The following is a 19,418-nucleotide window of genomic DNA, read 5'->3' on the forward strand; positions in this document are numbered from 1 at the left end:
ACAGCCAACAGTCAGACACAGACACACAGCCAACAGTAGTGAAGTCTACTGCCAGTATGTGACATAATATAAGAAGGTGAAAAAGCAACTGTAGTGTTTCTAAGGGACCCCCATTTAGATTAGAGGAACAGAGCTCCCATTTGAAGCAGCGTAGGTGGTTTTTCATGGTAAGGGCAGTGAGGCTGTGGAACGCCCTTCCTAGTAATGTTGTGATGGCAGATTCTGTTAGAGGGGCCTGGATGAGTTCTTGGGCAAGCATAGTATCCAAGGCTATTGTGATACTAAAATATACAGTTATTATTGATGTTAGTATACATAGTTTAGTGAGTGTATAGATAGGTCAGTATGTTCCTACTCCCTGAACCCATGTGCAGTAACAACTAAAACTAAAGTATGGTATACTGCTACACAGCAGCTTAATTTTTATAATACTCTTGTAGTGCAAACACATACTTTTTACCAGTGCTGTGTAACAGTAAATATATATATATATATTTTTTTTATTTTTTTTTTTTAATTAATTTTTTTTTTTTTACTTTTACTGTCCTAAAATAAAGTAATATGTCTTCCTACAACAGACAATGACAATTAATGATAGATACAGAACTACCTGTAAACCAATTTCTGGTTAATAAAGCTTACTCCTAAAATTAATCTGGGTCCCCTGAAAAAAAGGTTATACATTTTATTTGCAGCTTCTGGTCCACTGGGTGGCATTCTTGCCTTGTCTGTGCATAGTAACCAAGAAATGGTCAGAATTGTAGTTTATAAGGTGCATTTTTTTTAAATCTTTGCTTTTTTTTCCTAGACAATATTTTCATATGCCAGGTCCTCTAGTAACAGTACAAATTAAATGTCTGACAAGGTAATGATAATAAATTGGCTCTGTGACCAATTCTGTGTAGTTTTGAAAAAAATATGATCTTGGATAATTTTGTTTACCCTAATTGCTCAGATTAATAACTTCATGGTGTTTAATTTTTTTTCACATCACAGTGGAATGTACAAGAAGTAAAAAAAAGCAGGGTCACATTGGTCTACCAGAGTACTAGAGGATCGCGTAGTGGGCCCCAAACCCAGGGAAAACTCACTTTAGGTCTATATAACATCTATACCATCTTGCACTGTCTCCATCTAATTGCTGTTGGGCCCTAGGAGGCCTAGTGCAACACTCATTAGAAGTTGGCAATAACCATTTATCTGGTTTGATGTGGCACAGATAAAATCTGTATATTTCTGGTGTGTGTCTAAATTGCTCCCTTTTCATCAGACTGCATTACAATTACCACAGCTATAAGTGATGTGTATGAAAGCTCTTGATACCTATATAGTTAATGGTAACAGTATATATTTTCTATGCCATCCCAGTATCTTGGCACTTTAATCCCCGCAAAATGTTAGTTACTATTAAAAATAACCGTAACAACAGAAGAACCTTGTAACTATTTAAAATAACCATACCAACAGAAAAAATTGTAAACTATCCTGTGCAAGGTTTAAAGGCACAAAATAAATATATCGTATAATCTGAACAGAACGTTCTTTAAGGAATGGACAAATTTGTGTATAAGGAAGATGAAGATGCTACTCTTAGCAATGAGGTAATCTTTAGCTACATTTTCATTATGCAACATGATTAGATTGTCACTTATGTTAAAGAACATTTTGTTCATGTATTTTGCATATTAAAGCTAGCCAGTTAAGTACATTGCATCATGCTTAAGTACTAAAAACCAGGTCCCATTAAGCACAAAGCAATTTAATGTAGAATTTTTTTGTTTCTCCACCCACTGCCGCTTAATCCATCTTTGCATGTGTATTTCAGTACTATATAATTTTCCCCTTTGTTAAATTTGCAACATTTTAATGTAAATAGAGTTTTCTACCCAAGCTCTGTGTACCAGCTGCAGAGTGGCTACAATGGGACAGATGCCTTAGTTCTATTGTACAAAGTGGGGTATTTGCTTGTCACATGTTACTTGAAGCCTTCAGCCATATCAGTGTCTCAGGAAGTAGGGATGCGGATGCGGAAAAGTCCTTGCTGTAGTTGCAGTCGGAAGAGACGGCAGTTTGCTATACGCAGTGCTGCGCAGCCTGTGCGACGGAGATCTGAAGGAAATAGTGCCTTCACGTGGTTCCAGGTGCCAGTACTCCTCTTAAATTCTCTCACATAGTCATAACTTGTACCTAAGGGAAACAATAAAATAACATAATAGAAACACAAAAAAAATGTCTCTTCTGCCGTGTTCACCTAACAACATGCTCATACAGTCACACTGCTTGTGCTGTTAATACATGAGTGGTATCTAAGTGCTGATCAGTACATTTTGAGTAAAGAATAATGCTTGAATACTGCAGCACTTTAATGCAATGTTCAATGCAAGTTACTACCCAAGGATGTTTCTGAGCCCCTTGCTGGACACCCTCACTCCCTCCCCCCTACCACTTAGCATTTCAACACGGTTACTAAAGCAAGTGGGGACCAAATTTAAAGTTTAGAAAACACAGCTTTTTACCACCTCCAGTGAAAGAGCATCAGTGTTACTACTTTCACTCCACACTATTTCCCAGTGTTGCAATCTGGTCTCTGGCTAATCTCCTGCAATGGGTTTTCATCTATTTTTCCAACCTTTACTATAACCGTTATAATCCATTATCAGGAAAAACATTATTCAAAAAGCTGCAAATTATGCAAAGGTCATCACCCATAGACTATTTTAATCAAATATTTCAAGTTTTTATTTATTTGCAGTAATAAAAAGTACCTTGTACTTGATCAAAAGATATAATTAATCCTTTTTGGAGGAAAAACAATTCTCTTGGGTTTATTTAATGCTTATATTATTTTTTTAGTAGCCTTAAGGTATGGAAATCTAAATTGCAGAAAGACCCTTTATCTGGAAAACCCCAGGTCCTGAGCATTTTAGATAACAGGTCCCTTACCTGTACCATTATTATGATTTGTAGATTTTTACTTATGGAAAAGATGTTATTTTATATTTATCTTTTTTCAAAGGCATAAAGTTTCTGGTTTAATGATTGGTTTATAGGTCACTGCATATAGTCCTAAAAATTTGAAGAGCAACCTAAACACAGAGTACACAGAGTTCAGTTATACTGTGGTATCTGCCCAGTTTTGCATTATTTCTCAGTGGCTACCTTATATTGTGAAATAAATGATAAGTATAACCAGAGCAGTCATCAGGGAGAACATGTGGTTTAGCTGTAAAGGCCCAAAAAATCTACATTTTGTATGGGCTGGTCAAGCTGGAAAAAAGGAGAAAAGGCACAGGTTACATAGCAGATAACAGATAAACTCTGTAGAATACATCAAGAATCTATGCAACTTAGCTGCTATCTGCTATGTAACCTGTGCCTTTCTCCTTTTTTCAGCTTGCATGTCTGCCCCATGACTACACAGCAGCTTATTAATATAAACTATAGTAGGGTTTCTGAAGTAAACACACAAATGTTAACAGTGCAGGACAATAGTACATAATATGTTAATTACTTTGATACACTTTGATTTTTGGTGTTTATGTTTCTTTAAATACAGTTTATATGAACTTCAATGTAGCCATAAAGACTACAACATTTAAGTTTCAAAAAGCACTGTAGAACCCATGTCTGGATAGCAGGTAACAAACTGTTTAAAAAACAATGTTGTAAGCACTTAATGTGTAGAAAAACAGGGGGCAGATGTTTTCATGGCTTTCTTCACACCTATAGGATGAAACTATATCATATGAAAGAAAACTGTTGTTGACAAATATTTAGTTTGTCCCAGACAAATATATATACTATCTGAATGTATTTTTACTTTATGGTGTTACTGGCTTTTTAACAATTTACTACCAGTATCTCAATCGGTCTGCATAACACCGGCCTGTATGAAAAAGTTGTGCAAAAGAAACCATTACTCAAAATAAACATATCAAAGAACATCTGAAGTTTCCAAAAAAGCATGGCTGTGACCCAACTGTAATATAGGAAAAATATTTTTGGCCAGATAAGAGCAAGATGGAGCTTTTAACCAAAGTTTCAAGCAATATGAGTGTCAAAATATAACATTGTCTGTACCTCAAAAAACTCCATAAATACAGTAAAGTAAGGTAGTGGCAGCATAATGCTAAGATATAAGCAGGAATTGAAAACCAGAAGGAAGAATCGGTGGTGCAATATATTACAAGTGTGTTTATTAACCTGTTTTACAGTCTGTTCCTAAAGAAAGGGGAGCAAATGTAAATTATATTTCTATAATGTCTTCCCTTTAACATAACAAAAAGTTCCATAAATTGGTACTTTTTTAGGGAACTCGTGCATTTGAACAATCTAATTACAAATGCCAGTGAATAAACAAGAGATATAAATATTTACAAGAAAGAGGAAAATCCTGTGAGAATGTAACAAGTAAATCTCACCTGTATCAAGATCGCCTATTACATAAATACTGGCTCCGATTGGTACTGCCCCATACACGAATGATGAACTAGTTGGGATGCATAAATTCTGATCATTCAAGTATATCCACCTTCGGAAAGGAAAAAAAAACACAGTTTATATCAGGGAAAGGTGATTTCCAGTTGCTAGTTATCATTGCAATTGTAATTGTAATCTGCATCATAAGGGAAGTATTATTAACCAAAGGTAAAGCTCTCACCAGGATCTGTTAGACTGCAACACTGAACATTAACCAGCTATTTTTGGTGGTCCATTAAAGGTATCAACCACAGTATTGAAAATGGTATAAAAAGCAAAAAATGACTGGTTAGAAACAATGCCAAACATATGTCTAAAGCTGCAGAGGTTAGATTCACAATCATAGAAAGAGGAGTAGTCAGTAGCAGCTAGGATCACTGTGCTGCTAAACACTAGGGTAGTCCAGAAATCCTGTTTTTGCTGTAAGTTGATCTGGTCAACCTTATGATTCAGCAAGGCACATAGATTGTTTGAAACTGTTATCGTCACCAGAAAGTGAAGGTCAAAATTTATTGCATTCAAAAAAGAAGAGGTAGCTTAAATGTCACATCTTACTCACATTGTGTAAGTGTGACTGAAATATGAAAGCAGAGGCAGAAATGACTATTAAATCACGTCCGTGTTACCTCATTTATCATCCATGTACAAAATATGAACGCATCTCTGGGTTATGATTTTATTTAACTGTTCCTTTAAATATTTGTTTCTTTACACAAAGTATTCTAGTCCATTACAGCTATCAATCAATGGATCAGATACATTAATTTAACCTGAAAAAGTTACTGTGCTCTATAAATTCCATGTGCATTGGTACCTAAATTACACAACAAACAAGTAGAATGGAATTACCAGTAAACATTGAGGTTTTATGTGAAACTATGTGATTTATGCATTGAAAATATAACTGATACAGTGTTCTTTCTGCCATGAGATAAGGTAACACCATAAGATCCTTGCCTAAGGGTAATCCCAGAACATGGCTGATTTTCGGCCTGCAGATAAAAGCAGGCTGAGAACCAGCCTCTATGTTGGCATCTACCTCTCTCTCTGGGCCTGCACTCAGAGCCATTGCATTGGCCCAGGTTCAGGCATACAGAGCAGATTTTAGCGGCAAAACAATCTTTAATTCCACCTTCTCCTAGTTCTAGCAATCTGTACAGATGAAAATTAGGCATGTTCAATGGTTATTACCTACATAACATGGTTTGTGTGGGACAAATATGAAAGGAAGTTTGATCACCTTAAATATTTGTGGCAGAGTAGTCATATATGTGCCTGCTTTGGTTTTCTATTGTCATTGAAATATGAAATATTTTTCTGATTTGCCACACCCATAAGAATGTGCACAGTTAGGAGCAAACAAACCCAGAGCTTAACAGGCAAGAAAAGGATTGAAGGCCCACTGACAGATATTAACCAATCTACTAACAAGATTCCTGTTAACTAATCAGCCATGCAGTCTAACTTAAATATCCTCCATCTTCCACACTTTGAAGATCCTGGATGGTAACTCAAAAAGTCCCTATTAGATATATGCTCCAGTTTCATCAACAAACACTCTAATAAATGCATTCATTTGACTATCAGCACACTAAATCTACAGCAGGCATGTGGAGTGGGCTAACCAAACAAGGATGTAGAATCCAAAGTTGAACAGTGGTTAGCCTTTCCAGCAAGGGCACTATATGTTCTAATGTTCGCCCTGCACCTGTGTGTAATTATTTTGGGGACTCCAGTTCCCTCCCACACTCCAAAATCATTTAAATTGACCCTAATAAATTTGTCAATAGTCTACTCTATGTGAATATCATAGGACCCTGTAAACACTACTGGATCTGGGAATGATGTATAATTATTTTAAAGCTCTGTGGAATATGTTGGAGCTTTATAAGGATATTATAATCCACCAAACCCCATTTTCTGCTCAATAATATGTTACAACTAGTGATGTGCAGATCAGGAAAAACAGAACCTGCACTCAACCCTAACCATTAAAACCTTAACCTGCATGGACCCTAACCCGCAAAATGTTGCCATTGTAGAACCCACTCCCAACCAGTTTTCGCATATTTCTGCTCTGTACACTGTACACTACTTCTGCCCATGCCTTTTGTTCGAAGACAAGACATAATCCCCTCATTTTAACTCTAACCTGACTAAGGGTCAACACTCACGTCGGTAGTGACAACCCTTAAGCACAAAGAACACTGAGCATGTGAGTGTCACTGACACTTTCAAGCTCTTTGGAAGCAAAACAATCCTACTGGGTTTAAAAAAATGTTAAAATATTTTTTAGTACAATTAAGGTATGGTGATTTAAATTATGGAAAGACCCCTTTATCCAGAAAAACCCCAGATCGTGAGCATTCTGAATAAAATATCCCATACCTGTAGTATTAAAGGAGACATACATAAGTTAACCCCACCCAATCTTGCAGGCAATAATGAATAATATATGGTGCTGTCCTGTTTGAAATGAAGGCAGGTGTGTTCTTGCAGTCCTTGCCAGAAGAACAATAGGAGGGGAACAGCCAATCACAGCCCTGCAGTCACAGAAGCAGAGACAGGCTTCAGTTCCCTATCAGGTCAGCCTAGCTGCCAATTGGTTCCTATCCTATATTGACGTGTGCCGAGTGCCGCTGACCTCCATGCACAGCCTGGGAAAGGAGGCAGCTGGAAGTGGGACAGATGGGTGGGACTAGTAGGGTTTTTGGGGAAAAATTCTCAATAAATTAATCCCAGACATCTTTTTTAAGCACAATCCTTCTATAATTAGAGGAGTACAATGCAATGGCAATTCTTGTTTTTTACAAAATGTGTCTTCTTTAATATAAAGGTAAAAATCCTCCAGAAAAAATGAAAAGAAGGTTTCAGCAGGGCCAAAAGCTCACTGGGTAATTCACTATGTAGTAGGTTTCTTTGTTTGTAATTAGTTTACATTTCAGATCACTGACCACAACACTATACCTATGCATAAATATTTTGCTGCTGCTATGCAGGGCTCAGGGGTGCTAGTCTGTTCCTGCAGAGTCTCATATACAGACATAATAGCAAAGGGATGGAGACAACATTTTGCAGTAAGGCTTTCGACTACAATAGCCTCATGCATACTGAATTATCCCTTAAGCTTCTAGCCTTGCACAGTGATTTGATTGATGCAGGAACTGTCAAGCTAAAAGAGGCTTTTATAGTGATGGGGAGCAGTGATCTTCCATTAGACTAGAGTACAAATGTAAACATCACTCCAAACTATAAAAGGATCACACTGCCGAAAGCCAGAGTGACTTCCCAGTACTGTAAGTGTGTAGGAGTGTGAGAATAGGAAAAATAACCCAAAACACTGCAGCATTTGCGTATCACTATAAAGCCTCAGAATGGATATTCAAATACAACTTAAATAAGTTGCAATATGCTCAGGGGGGCACTAACATTTTTGTGCTACCCAACTTACATTTGCAGATAACTATTAGTTTCCTTAACAGACACTAGATGGCAATAACATACCAGCTCATATCAACTCTAGGAAAGAAAATCAACTTACATGTATGACAGTTTCCAGCAAGAAGAATATAACATTAAAAACTGAGTTCTTATATATAACTTTTTTTTTTGTAACAAATATGCATAACAGTGACAATTTTTTAGTACTGCAGTCCTGGAATCCGTGACTGCATTATGGGAATGTAATTGGGACCTTATACTGTAAGATCCAAGGGGGCAGGAACTGATAAAACAAACATGATGCTTTATAAATATAGTGATAATAAGAGCCAGATTCATCAAGCCTACTAAAAAAACATATTTTTGCAGATCAAATTACATAATCTGAATATAATACATCATTATATTGCATTTCAAGAAATAAAATTAAAAAACTTGACATTAAAACATTATTATAACTGTATTTATAAAGCTCCAACATATTTCACAACACTGTACAATAAATAGGTGTATAAACTAACATACAGATTAAATTAAAAAATTACAAATAACTCATGCAGGAGGTAAAGAGAGCACTACTACTTAAAGGGTGGTTCCTATTTAAGTTAACTTTTAGTGTGTTATAGAAAGGCCAATTCTAAGCAACTTTTTACATAGTCTTCATTATTTATATTTCATAGTTTTTTAATTATTTGCTTTTTTTCTTCTAACTCTCTAAAGCTTTCAAATGGAGGTCACTGACCCCTGAGCCAAAAACTATTGCTCTGTGAAGCTACAGTTTCAATGTTATTATTACTTATTACTTTATATTACTTATTTTTCTATTCAGGTCCACTCCTATTCATATTATCAGTCTTTCATTCAAACCACACCCTGGTTGCTAAGGTAATTTGGATCCTAGCAACCAAATAGCTTCTGAAACTCCAATAAAGTATGCTTCTGAAACTCCAATAAAGTATGCAAAGCACAATAGAAACATTCAAACCACACCCTGGTTGCTAAGGTAATGTGGATCTTAGCAACCAAATAGCTTTTGAAACTCCAATAAAGTATGCTTCTGAAACTCCAATAAAGTATGCAAAACACAATAGAAACATTACCACAGCAGTGAGTTTACATTATTCTAATGCATACAGTAATAAGTTACATTAACAGCCTGGCTATAAAGCAACTTTGCACTGCAGAACTTGTAATCAGCAGGAAATCTGTTCTTTAAATAGAGAGATTAACATTCACCATGGAGTTTAAAGTTCAATGTACAATAAAAACCAACACATTTATATGTTAAAGATAAAATGCAATATAGTATACGCCTTGTAATAAATGCTGGCCTGACAAAAAAAAAAACAAGTTATTTGCCATTATAATGAGTCAGTTCATATATATGAAAAAGGACCTATTGCATTCATGCATATGAAGTTTGTATTATCAGGAGCCAGGTAACCTGACTGTATGTTTTTGGAGTGTGGAAGTTAACCCATGCAAGAATAAGGAAACCTCATACAGGACAGGCCAAGTAGGCCTTGTATTGCTTTTTACTGTGTTCCAGCAGTCGGATATATTCCTGGCTACTAAAACATTTATGAACCCTGTACAAACACAAAGAAAAAAATTACCGTTTAAAGTCATCATGATAGAATTCAGATTTGCAAGCCACCATGTCACTGTTCTGATTATCATTGTCCCGACTCCTAACCCCACCAAAGACGTACAGCTCCATGCCAACACCACACGCAACAGCTCCAAACCTACGAAGCAGAAAGGTTATAGGAATATGACACTGCCAACAAATACAAACCATTGCTCATTAATGGCAGATTATCTTTAAATAACAAAAATACTCACCTCCTTTCTTTCAAGGGGCATATTGCAGTCCACTGCTGAGTTTTGGGGTCATAGCATTCAACAGATTCAAACAGTTTTCCATAGGAGCCACCTCCCATTGCATAGATTTTCTTTTTCATTGCTGCATAGCAGCCGATCTGTAATTAATCCATTAAGCCCAGGAAAGTCAACAAGAGTGCTAGCTACAAATAAAATATGGATTTGTTTGAGCTACAATAAAGGTGGAGAAAGGGGGCAAGAGCTAATCACTTTTGAAGTTACAAAATGACTAAAGTCAAGACATATTATCTAATACCATGCATAATTTCCAGGGGCCTTAAAATCAGTTCATGCCACACAGAGTGCAGACTTTAGATACCTGTTCTGGCAGAAATTGGGACAAAGCAGTCTGGGAAAGTCAAACAATTAATAAAAATAACAAATGATGAAACATCTGTTTTTGTCATGTGGATCTATTTTATAATTATTTTTTTTTCTAGAACACTTCTAATAACAATGTTGTGTGGCCAAGAGAATTAATTAAAAAAAAAAAAACCCTCCCATGAACAAGCAGAAAGACAGGTTCCTTAGTGTTTACAATTCCCCACAAAATATTAACAAAAAATATTTTAGTTAATTTATAAGGCTAATGGCACACTGCCAATGGAAACACAGATCTGACCCCCTTCTGCCCATATGTGTGCCATTGAAGGGGAATCTGCCTGTCACTACACATGAGCCAGATTTTGCTATATATAGGTATAGGGATGAGTAGATTACTCTCCTATAAATGCAAACACATGCAGGGTGGAAGAGGAGGCCAATTATGAGTTTTTACCAATAATGCAAATCAGGCCATTCCTCACTTATGCAACTTGTGTCACTGGACTGAAAAATATTATTAAATAAAAAAAAACCTAGGAGCAAATTTCATAAAATTCGTATCTTTAATTTTCACGTTTGTTTCTACCACAATTAAACTTACTTTTTGAAAGCATTTATTAAAAAAACAAATATAAAAAGCACAAATGAAACTAATTGGGTAAGAGTTTTTCTTGGTTGTACACTGAATAAAGTCCAAAAATTCATGGTTTTTACACTTAATAAATTCCAAAACTACACGGTTTAATCAATTAATATTGTGCGTTGGCCCATAAGTTTATAACTGACGGCAGCACAGATTATGTACAGTAAATCAGCAGAAAAAAGATGAGGAGCTTCTGGGTGGAACTTAGAGGCAACATTTTTCACTGCTAAAGGGCTGTGGTTGGCTTGGGCTGGGACAGAAGCCCAAAACATTATGTACATCATTGCTAGCATAATTCTTTAGTTAATATTGTAATTACTTTAAAGGAGAACTAGAGTTTATGTACTGTTGCTCTACACTAGTAAAAGCTGTGTGCTTGCTTTAGAAAGACTACTATAGTTTATTTAAATAAGCGGCTGTGTGTCAAAGGGTAGCGGGCATATGGTAGTGGCTTCATTTCGCAGGAGAATTTGGGCCACTTCAGAAAACAAAGTGCTGCATGTGCTTTCCCACCAGCAATTCCCTATACTGCTGGTGGAAAGCATTTCAGGGAGATTTGTCTACCGCAGTAGACGAGATTTAATTTTACTGTTATTTGAATGTGAACCACGCACTTAGGTGCATAAATAAGCCCTCTAAGCGTATGGAAGGTAGTGCATGCATAATCATTTAGCTAAGCTTTTCATATTTAACAATAAACAATATCAGGGGCCTTACCTTCCTAACCATAGTCATGTTTTGCTGTTTGCTCCATGTTTTTGTGCATGTGTCATATGATTCCATAGAGAGTAGTTCGGAGTCCCCATTTTCTCCTCCAAGTACGTAGATCACTCCATCTATCTCCACCATGCCGAAACTATGCCTAGCCTAAAGCACACAATAACCTACATTCAATATTTATATACTTGATGCTGCAGCATGTGTCCCTGTATTGTAAAATTACTTAGGGCATGTTGGATAAAACACTGGAAAAGGTCAGCTAGCTATAGCCTAAAGAATTTCCATGTACTAGACCAAACTATTTTATGGCACTGACAAAGGAAAAAAAATATTAAGGCAAGTAAGTGTGTCTTTTGGTAGTGTTGAAATATACAGTGAGGAACATAAGTATTTGAACAGCCTGCGATTTTGCAAGTTCTCCCACATAGAAATCATGGAGGGGTCTGAAATTCACATTGTAGGTGCATTCCCACTGTGAGAGACAGCATTTAAAAAAAAAAATTCAGGAAATCACATTGTATGATTTTTAAAGAATGTATTTGTATTTTTATTTTTTTTTAATCTTTATTTATAACTTTTTGATATGGGGAGGGGGATACAGAAGGAAAAAAGGAGGGGGGAAAGGTGTTCAGTTTTTAGTATCATAGAAATAGCATTTCACAGTAAATCACATCATAATCAATATTATAATGCATACTTTTTTGGGTAGAGCTATATGGTTTCCGTATCTAGAAAGAAGAATGTATTTGCATTACACTGCTGCACATAAGTATTTGAACACCTGAAAAAATCAGTGTTAATATTTGGTACAGAAGCCTTTGTTTGCAATTACAGAGGTCAAACGTTTCCTGTAGTTCTTGACCAGGTTTGCACACACTGCAACAGGGATTTTGGCCCACTCCTCCACACAGATCTCCTCTAGATCTGTCAGGTTTCGGGGCTGTCGCTGAGGAACACAGAGTTTCAGCTCCCTCCAATGATTTTCTATTGGATTTAGGTCTGGAGACTGGCTCGGCCACTCCAGAACCTTGATATGCCTCTTACAGAGCCACCCCTTTGTTATTCTGGCTGTGTGCTTCGGGTCATTGTCATGTTGGAAGACCCAGCCACGACCCATCTTCAATACTCTGACTGAGGGAAGGAGGTTGTTGCTCAGAATCTCACAATACATGGCCCCATTCATCCTCTCCTTAATACAGTGCAGTTGTCCTGTCCCCTTCGCAAAGCATGATGTTACCACCCCCATGCTTCACAGTAGGGATAGTGTTCTTGGGATGCAACTCATCCTTATTTTTCCTCCAAACACGGTGAGTTTCAAGTTTAGACCAAAACGTTCTGCTTTGGTCTCATCTGACCACATGACTTTCTCCCATGCCTCCTCTGGATCATCTAGATGGTCATTGGCAAACTTCAGACCATCTGGTCTGGTGATGACTTGAGCAGGGGAACCTTCCGTGCAATGTATGATTTAAAACTATGACAGCGTAGTGTTCTACTGAGCTTTGAAACTGTCATTGACCTGCTCCTCCCTTGTAGTTCTGGGCTGATTCCTCACCTTTCTTATCATCAGTGATAACCCACGAGGTGAGATCTTGCATGGAGCCCCAGTCCTAGGGAGACTGACAGTCGTCTTTAGCCTCATCCATTTTCTAATTTCTCCAACGGTTGATCTATTTTCACCAAGCTGCTTGGCAATTGCCCCGTAGCCCTTTCCAGCCTTGTGGAGGTCCACAATTTTGTCTCTGGTGTCTTTTGACAGCTCTTTGGTCTTGCCCATGGTAGTAGTTGGAGTCTGACTGACTGTGGTGTGGACAGTCTTTAAAGAGCTCAGACAGGTGCTACTAATTTAGATTAATGAGTGGAGCAGAGATGGACTTTTTAAAGGCAGAGTAACAGGTCTTTGAGAGACAGAATTCTTGCCGATTGCCAGGTGTTCAAATGCTTATGTGCAGCAGTGCAATACCCCTCCATGTTTTCTAAGTGGGAGAACTTGCAAAATCGCTGGGTGTTCAAATACTTATGTTCCTCACTGTATATCATTGCTTCCTTGTTTTTGGCTTGCCTCGAGCCAGAACAGCTGAGAATCCGAAAAACATGCTTGTTTCTGTAAGAATAATTAGCCAGCATCTCCACTGTTAGCCACAGGTCTGTACTGGAAGTTGACTAGATTGACTGCATTGCTTGATCAGTCACAGAGGGCATACTGACAGCTGACTGCAGGGACACTGATCCCTGATAAAAGCTTTTTGGGGTATACTAAGCAAGTTTCTGAATTAACCTAAATGACATAAAATAAATGAAAAGTTTGAATACTCTAAAACAATGCCGCAGTATTTCTCTGTAGGACACTGAAAAATGTTTTCAGTCCAACCCACAGCAAAAGTCTCTGATCTGAAGAAGTTACAATAGGCTTGTGGTGCTGGTTGGTCTGCTTCATTTATTATGCTTGGGAAGCAGATGAAAAACCAGACTGAGCAGCCAGTGTCAGGGTGTACACACCCTATTCTGCCTGCCTTAGTCACAGCTCTATAAAAGAAGCCCAAGGCAAGGGAAGGTATCCCAGCACAAATGGTGTCCTATTCTTTCTTGTGATCTAGGGAAGAGAATTGAAACAGATACACACATTTGCCTGCAACAATTTCAATTTAGAAAAGACAAATGCAAGGCTAAACCTTGTTTGTACGATATTCGCTGCGTGTATGGCGGCTCGACGAGGCGACCGATATCACAAAAAGCTGCGGTTATCAGTCGACTCGTCGATCAGCCAGGTTAAAAGATTTTGATGGCGCCCAAGCAAAATCTACGGTCAGGGCTGAATCAGCAGAAGGAGGTAGAATTCCTATTGTTTCTACCCCCATATCTGACGATTCAGCCCTAAACGTCTGTGGAGGATGGGAACGATCTTTCGTGTAACCAGTGGTCAAGATCATAAATCGCTGCGTGTATGGCCGACCTTAAGGGCTTGAGAGGATTTGAAGTGTTTTGTGACTCCAGTACTTTGTGTGGGACAAAATAGTTGATATTACCCCCATCACATTTACTTTGAATGGAAATTGCCTGGTGCAGTTTATTCAGTTGATTATAGCTTCTTAAATAATAAGTCATAATTGCTTTCATAACACTGCACCAGGTTCATTCAAGTGATTTCCAAATAAGTGGATAAGGGGCAATTAAAAGTATTTTGTCCCCCACCCACGGAGCTACAAAGCCCTGCAAACTTCCTACAAAGCATTCCTAACTATCGTGTCCCATTTCCCAAAGTAGCAACTTTTAACGAAAAGAATATCTTATCATAAATCATTCCTAAATATCATTGGTTTCCATTATTTTCCAAAATATATAGTACTGTTAGAAAACTTATTTAATGAAAAAGATAACAGTAAATACATTTAAAGCACTGCAACAAATATCAATTAGAGCTGTTAAATGTAAGGTTTAAGAGAATAAAAAATGCATTGTTATGGATATGCTGGCAGCAAGTTAGAATCATTTTCATGATTCATCTCAGCATTCAGTGCTGATGCAAAGGAAGGCCATAGTGCCAAAGCAGTAGCATTATAAAAGTATAAGGTATGTAGTAATGTAATGTAATGTAATGTAGCAGTCCTCCTTGGCTGGCTTCTGCTGAATAAAATGTATAAACAAATACTGCTTTCAACTGCAATTACAATTAACTTTATAACCACTGACAATTTGATATTAATTTAGGCTGGAAAGTTTCTTTATTAATGCAAAGACAATCCAAGGTGTCACAAACAATGTCAAACACACAGGCAAGTACTGTTTATGGCAACTTGCTGCTTATTTAGAAAAGGAATGTCTACTTTTGGACCTACAGCTGATTCTGCCAAATAGCCCAAGATGTAGCAGGAGAGAATCTGTGAGGCTACCCATCATACAGAAGATAACAATGCCTTGCCATTACCTCAAGCATTGGAGGTAGTGGACTCCAAGCATTGTCATCAGGATCATACTGTTCTCCAGTGTCCAGGGTTTCGTTGTCTTCATTTTGACCTCCAAGTACAAACAAAAATCCCTCTGCAAAATGAAGAAAAATATGTGGGATGTGAATTACTATGCAGTTCCAAATACAGAAGTATTAAAGGACATCTAAAGCCTATTTCACTAGCAGTGCCAAAAAAAAGGCACCCCCTGTAAAACAGAACTCCCAGTAAACAATGCACAGCAAAAAAGATGGCCCTGCTCCCCATAACAATCTTAAAAATGTGGAATCACAAGAAAACAACTTTGCTTGTTCCTGGTAGTTTATTATTTCCTACCCCAAAATGTTTTATCCTGCTTTCCTCTTCTTCGCACTTTCATGTTTCTTAAAACATCTCCAGCCACTTCCTCCATCAAGTCAGAAAGGTATAGAAATCACTGCCTCTCTACTCTCCTCTCCTTCCCTCTCAGCACATGAAGTCTTTAAAGTGCTTTGCTCCATAACTCCAGTTAACTCTTTCTCCTCACATAAAACAAGAATATACAAATCCCACTCTCACCTTGCATTCCTCTCTCTCCTGTTACTTGCTGCCGGTGACATTTCCCCCAACCCTGGCCCTTACCCTATCCCTGTTTTGTTAGGGCCACGTTCCCCAAACCCACCTTGTACCCCTTTAAAGTACAGAAACCTTACCCCTATACCCAAAGCCTCTGTTCAAATTTCCTGTGCCCTCTGGAATTCCCGCTCCGTCTGCAACAAAATCACCTCCATCCATGACCTTTTCATCACTAAATCGCTTAACTCAGTGCTGTCCAACTTCTGCGGTGCCGAGGGCCAGAATTTCTCTAGCATACATGGTGGAAGGCCGCTAATAGAAGCCAGTTTTGACCACTCCCCTTTAAACCACGCCTACTTCAAACCACACCCATTTTATCACAATGGTGGTAGTGCAGCAAAAACCCAAATGGTCCTCACTGCAGGGATATCAACCATCATTCATTTGTGAAAGAATTTTATTATGTCATATTAAGACATACCCTTAAATCAATATGCCTCCTCCTCCCCTGTGTATAGCACAGTAACCCCCAGCACATAATTACACACCTTAGGGACCATTTATTGGCTATGTCCAACTGCTAATAAACTATGGCACACACACAGGCAGTACTCTGCCTGCCCTATGCTGCCTGTGTGTGCCATACTCTGCCTGCCCTACCCTGCCAGTGTGTGCCATACTCTGCCTACTCTACCTGTGTGTGCCAGACAGCATAGGCCAGGCAGTACATACAATGTCTGAGGTGTGAACAGGTGAGGTGTGCCTGAGGTGTGAACACTGCAAGGGGATGAACAATTCAGGGATTAAAAGGTGTGAACAACACAGGGGATTACATTTTTAAACAATACAGGGGGTTTACAGCCTAAATCTGAGGGGAGAACAATGCAGGGGGGTAAATAATCTCAGTACTGATACCATTTAAAGCTTACACAAAGGTAAGCCATCAAAGCAGCCAAACAGGTGGGGGGCCACACAGAGGGGGGTCGCAGGCCACCAGTTGGACAGCACTGGCTTAACTTATTTGAAATACCTGAGACCTAGCTTTCCTCTACTGACACTGCCTCACCTGCTGCTCTGTCCTTTGGGGGCTACACCTTACGCACACTCCCAGACCTGGAAACAGGGTAGGGGGTGGGGTAGGACTCCTTCTCTCCCCCCACTATTCATTTAAAGTCCTTCCACTTCCTCCTTCTCTTTCATTTTCCTCATTTGTGGTTCACTCTATTAGGCTCTTCTCCCCTGGTTCGCTTCGCATTGCGGTCATATGCCACCTCCTGGACCAACCTCGCAATTCTTTGACAACTTTTCTGCCTGGCTTTCTTACTTCCTTTCCTCTGATTCCCCATCCATTGTACTAGGTGACTTCACTCTCTCACCATATCTCGCCTGGACTACTGTAACTCCCTATTAATTGGTCTCCCCCTCCAAAGACTGTCCCCTCTCCAGTCCATAAGGAATACTGCTGCCAGGCTCATACACCTCTCCAACCGCTCCTCCTCTGCCATGCCACTCTGCCAATCTCTGCACTGGGTTCCCCTACCATCCAGGATAAAATTCAAACTAATGACTCTCACATTCAAAGCAGTTCATAACTCTACCCCACCCTACATCTCTGAACTCATCTCTAGGTACCATCCAACCCGCTTGTTACACTCCTCTACTGACCTGCTCCTCAACTCCTCTCTCATTCTCTCCTCACATGCTCACATTCAAGACTTTGCAAGGGCTGCCCCCCTTCTCTGGAATTCACTCCCACAAACTGTCAGACTTTCCCCCAATCACTCTGCCTTCAAGAGATCTCTAAAAACGCATTTATTTAGAGAAGCTTACCCTAATCTAGTTTAACATAACCTCAGCGTGCTGCTAAAAGCAATACCCTGTGCCACACCTGTCACAACTCTGGTCATGCCCATTCCCACACCTTGTGTCTCAACCCTTTCTCCTTGTAGATTGTAAGCTCTTTTGGTCAGGGCTCTCTGCACCTCTTGTATCGGTTATTGTTTGCTTTATATGTTACTCTGTATGTCCAATGTATGAAACCCACTTATTGTACATCGCTGTGGAATATGTTGGCGCTTTATAAATAAATGTTAATAATAATAATAAAATGTAGCCTTGTGCACCAAAGTTGGTGGCCACCATAATAGGCCACCAAAAAGCAGTTAATTGTCATCAGAATTTAAATGACAAGTAACAATTTTTGCTGCACTTGGGGAGGGGAGGGCCAGTTCAGAGAACCCCTAATTAACAACTTGTACTTAATGATAATTAAGCTAGCATAAATCCATACAAAATGACAAACCATTCTGGGTTTCAATATTAAAATGTATTTTAAAAAAAGCCTTAAGGCAAGTCCTAAGTATCCAGATAATAGCTCTTAGAGTTATATTTAGATATTTCATCTTTAATATGAATGGGTGCTCCTCCTGAAGAGTCCAGGAGATGCCATCTCAGATTTCTAGTTACAATATAGTAGATTCACTTACAGGATGCTCTAGAAGTAAATGATAGTAATTTGTTAGCATGAGAGCAGCATGGAGTTACCGTATATACTCGAGTATAAGCCGATCCGAATATAAGCCAAGGTACCTAATTTTACCTAAGAAAACTGGAAAAACGTATTGACCCGAGTATAAGCCTAGGGTGGGAAATGCAACTGCTACTGCTAAGTTTCAATAATCAAATAACAGATAAATAAATAATAGATAACTTTAGAGAAAGAAAAATGCTACAGCAGCAGACAAAAGCAAGTTTGGGAAGGCTAAGGAAGCTGCCATACTAATTATCAAGTACAGGTATAGGACCCATTATCCAGAATGTACGGGACCAAGGGTATTCCGGATAAGGGGTCTTTCCATAATTTGGATCTCCATACCATAAGTCTGCTAAAAATCAACAAAATATTAATTAACCCCAAAATAATTGTTTTGCATCCAATAAGGATTATTTATATCTTAGTTGGGATCAATTACATGGTACTGTTTTATTACTACAGAGAAAAAGAAAATCAATTTTAAAATTCTGAATTATTTGATTTAAATGGAGTCTATGGGAGACGGGCTTTCCGTAATTCGGAGCTTTCTGGATAACGGGTTTCCGGATAAGGGATCCGATACCTGTACTTGCCATCCTGCTGTGTGCTTTGTGCTCGTCCCATTGGTTCTGTGCACTGTGTGCTCTCCCATCATTAGTGAATCGCCTTTACCAAAAATAATTACATTACAAGTATTTACAATTAAATTTTTAATATCCTAAGTAGGCACAGTGCACCATTGGAGGTTTTTTATTTCTAAAGATCTGCCCTTAAGGAATGATGGTAGCAGTTTGCATACTCATAAAATAAAACAATGCTTGCAACGTTACATTAGCATGTCCAGAGGATAACAGATTAGAAAGCAACCAGTTTACCTTCGTTACATATCTATCTA

The 19,418-nt window shown here is 38.4% G+C and overlaps 1 protein-coding gene across 2 annotated transcripts in view; it reads right to left on the reverse strand.

Annotated features, from left to right (window-relative positions):
* Window positions 1-517: 517 nt before the first annotated feature.
* Window positions 518-19,418, reverse strand: part of gan (gigaxonin) — a 40,233-nt gene continuing 21,332 nt past the window's right edge. Inside the window, exons 7-12 of one of the 2 annotated variants that reach the window (XM_012961106.3) lie at window positions 15,417-15,529; window positions 11,489-11,638; window positions 9,766-9,902; window positions 9,537-9,668; window positions 4,422-4,531; window positions 518-2,187 (exon numbers count right to left, since the gene is read on the reverse strand). In XM_012961106.3, the coding sequence (XP_012816560.1) occupies window positions 2,006-2,187; window positions 4,422-4,531; window positions 9,537-9,668; window positions 9,766-9,902; window positions 11,489-11,638; window positions 15,417-15,529 (824 nt within the window). In that variant the 3' untranslated portion in view covers window positions 518-2,005. 2 annotated transcript variants of the gene reach the window in all.

The sequence above is a fragment of the Xenopus tropicalis genome, chromosome 4 (assembly GCF_000004195.4).
Source record: "Xenopus tropicalis strain Nigerian chromosome 4, UCB_Xtro_10.0, whole genome shotgun sequence".
NCBI classification, from domain to species: domain Eukaryota; kingdom Metazoa; phylum Chordata; class Amphibia; order Anura; family Pipidae; genus Xenopus; species Xenopus tropicalis.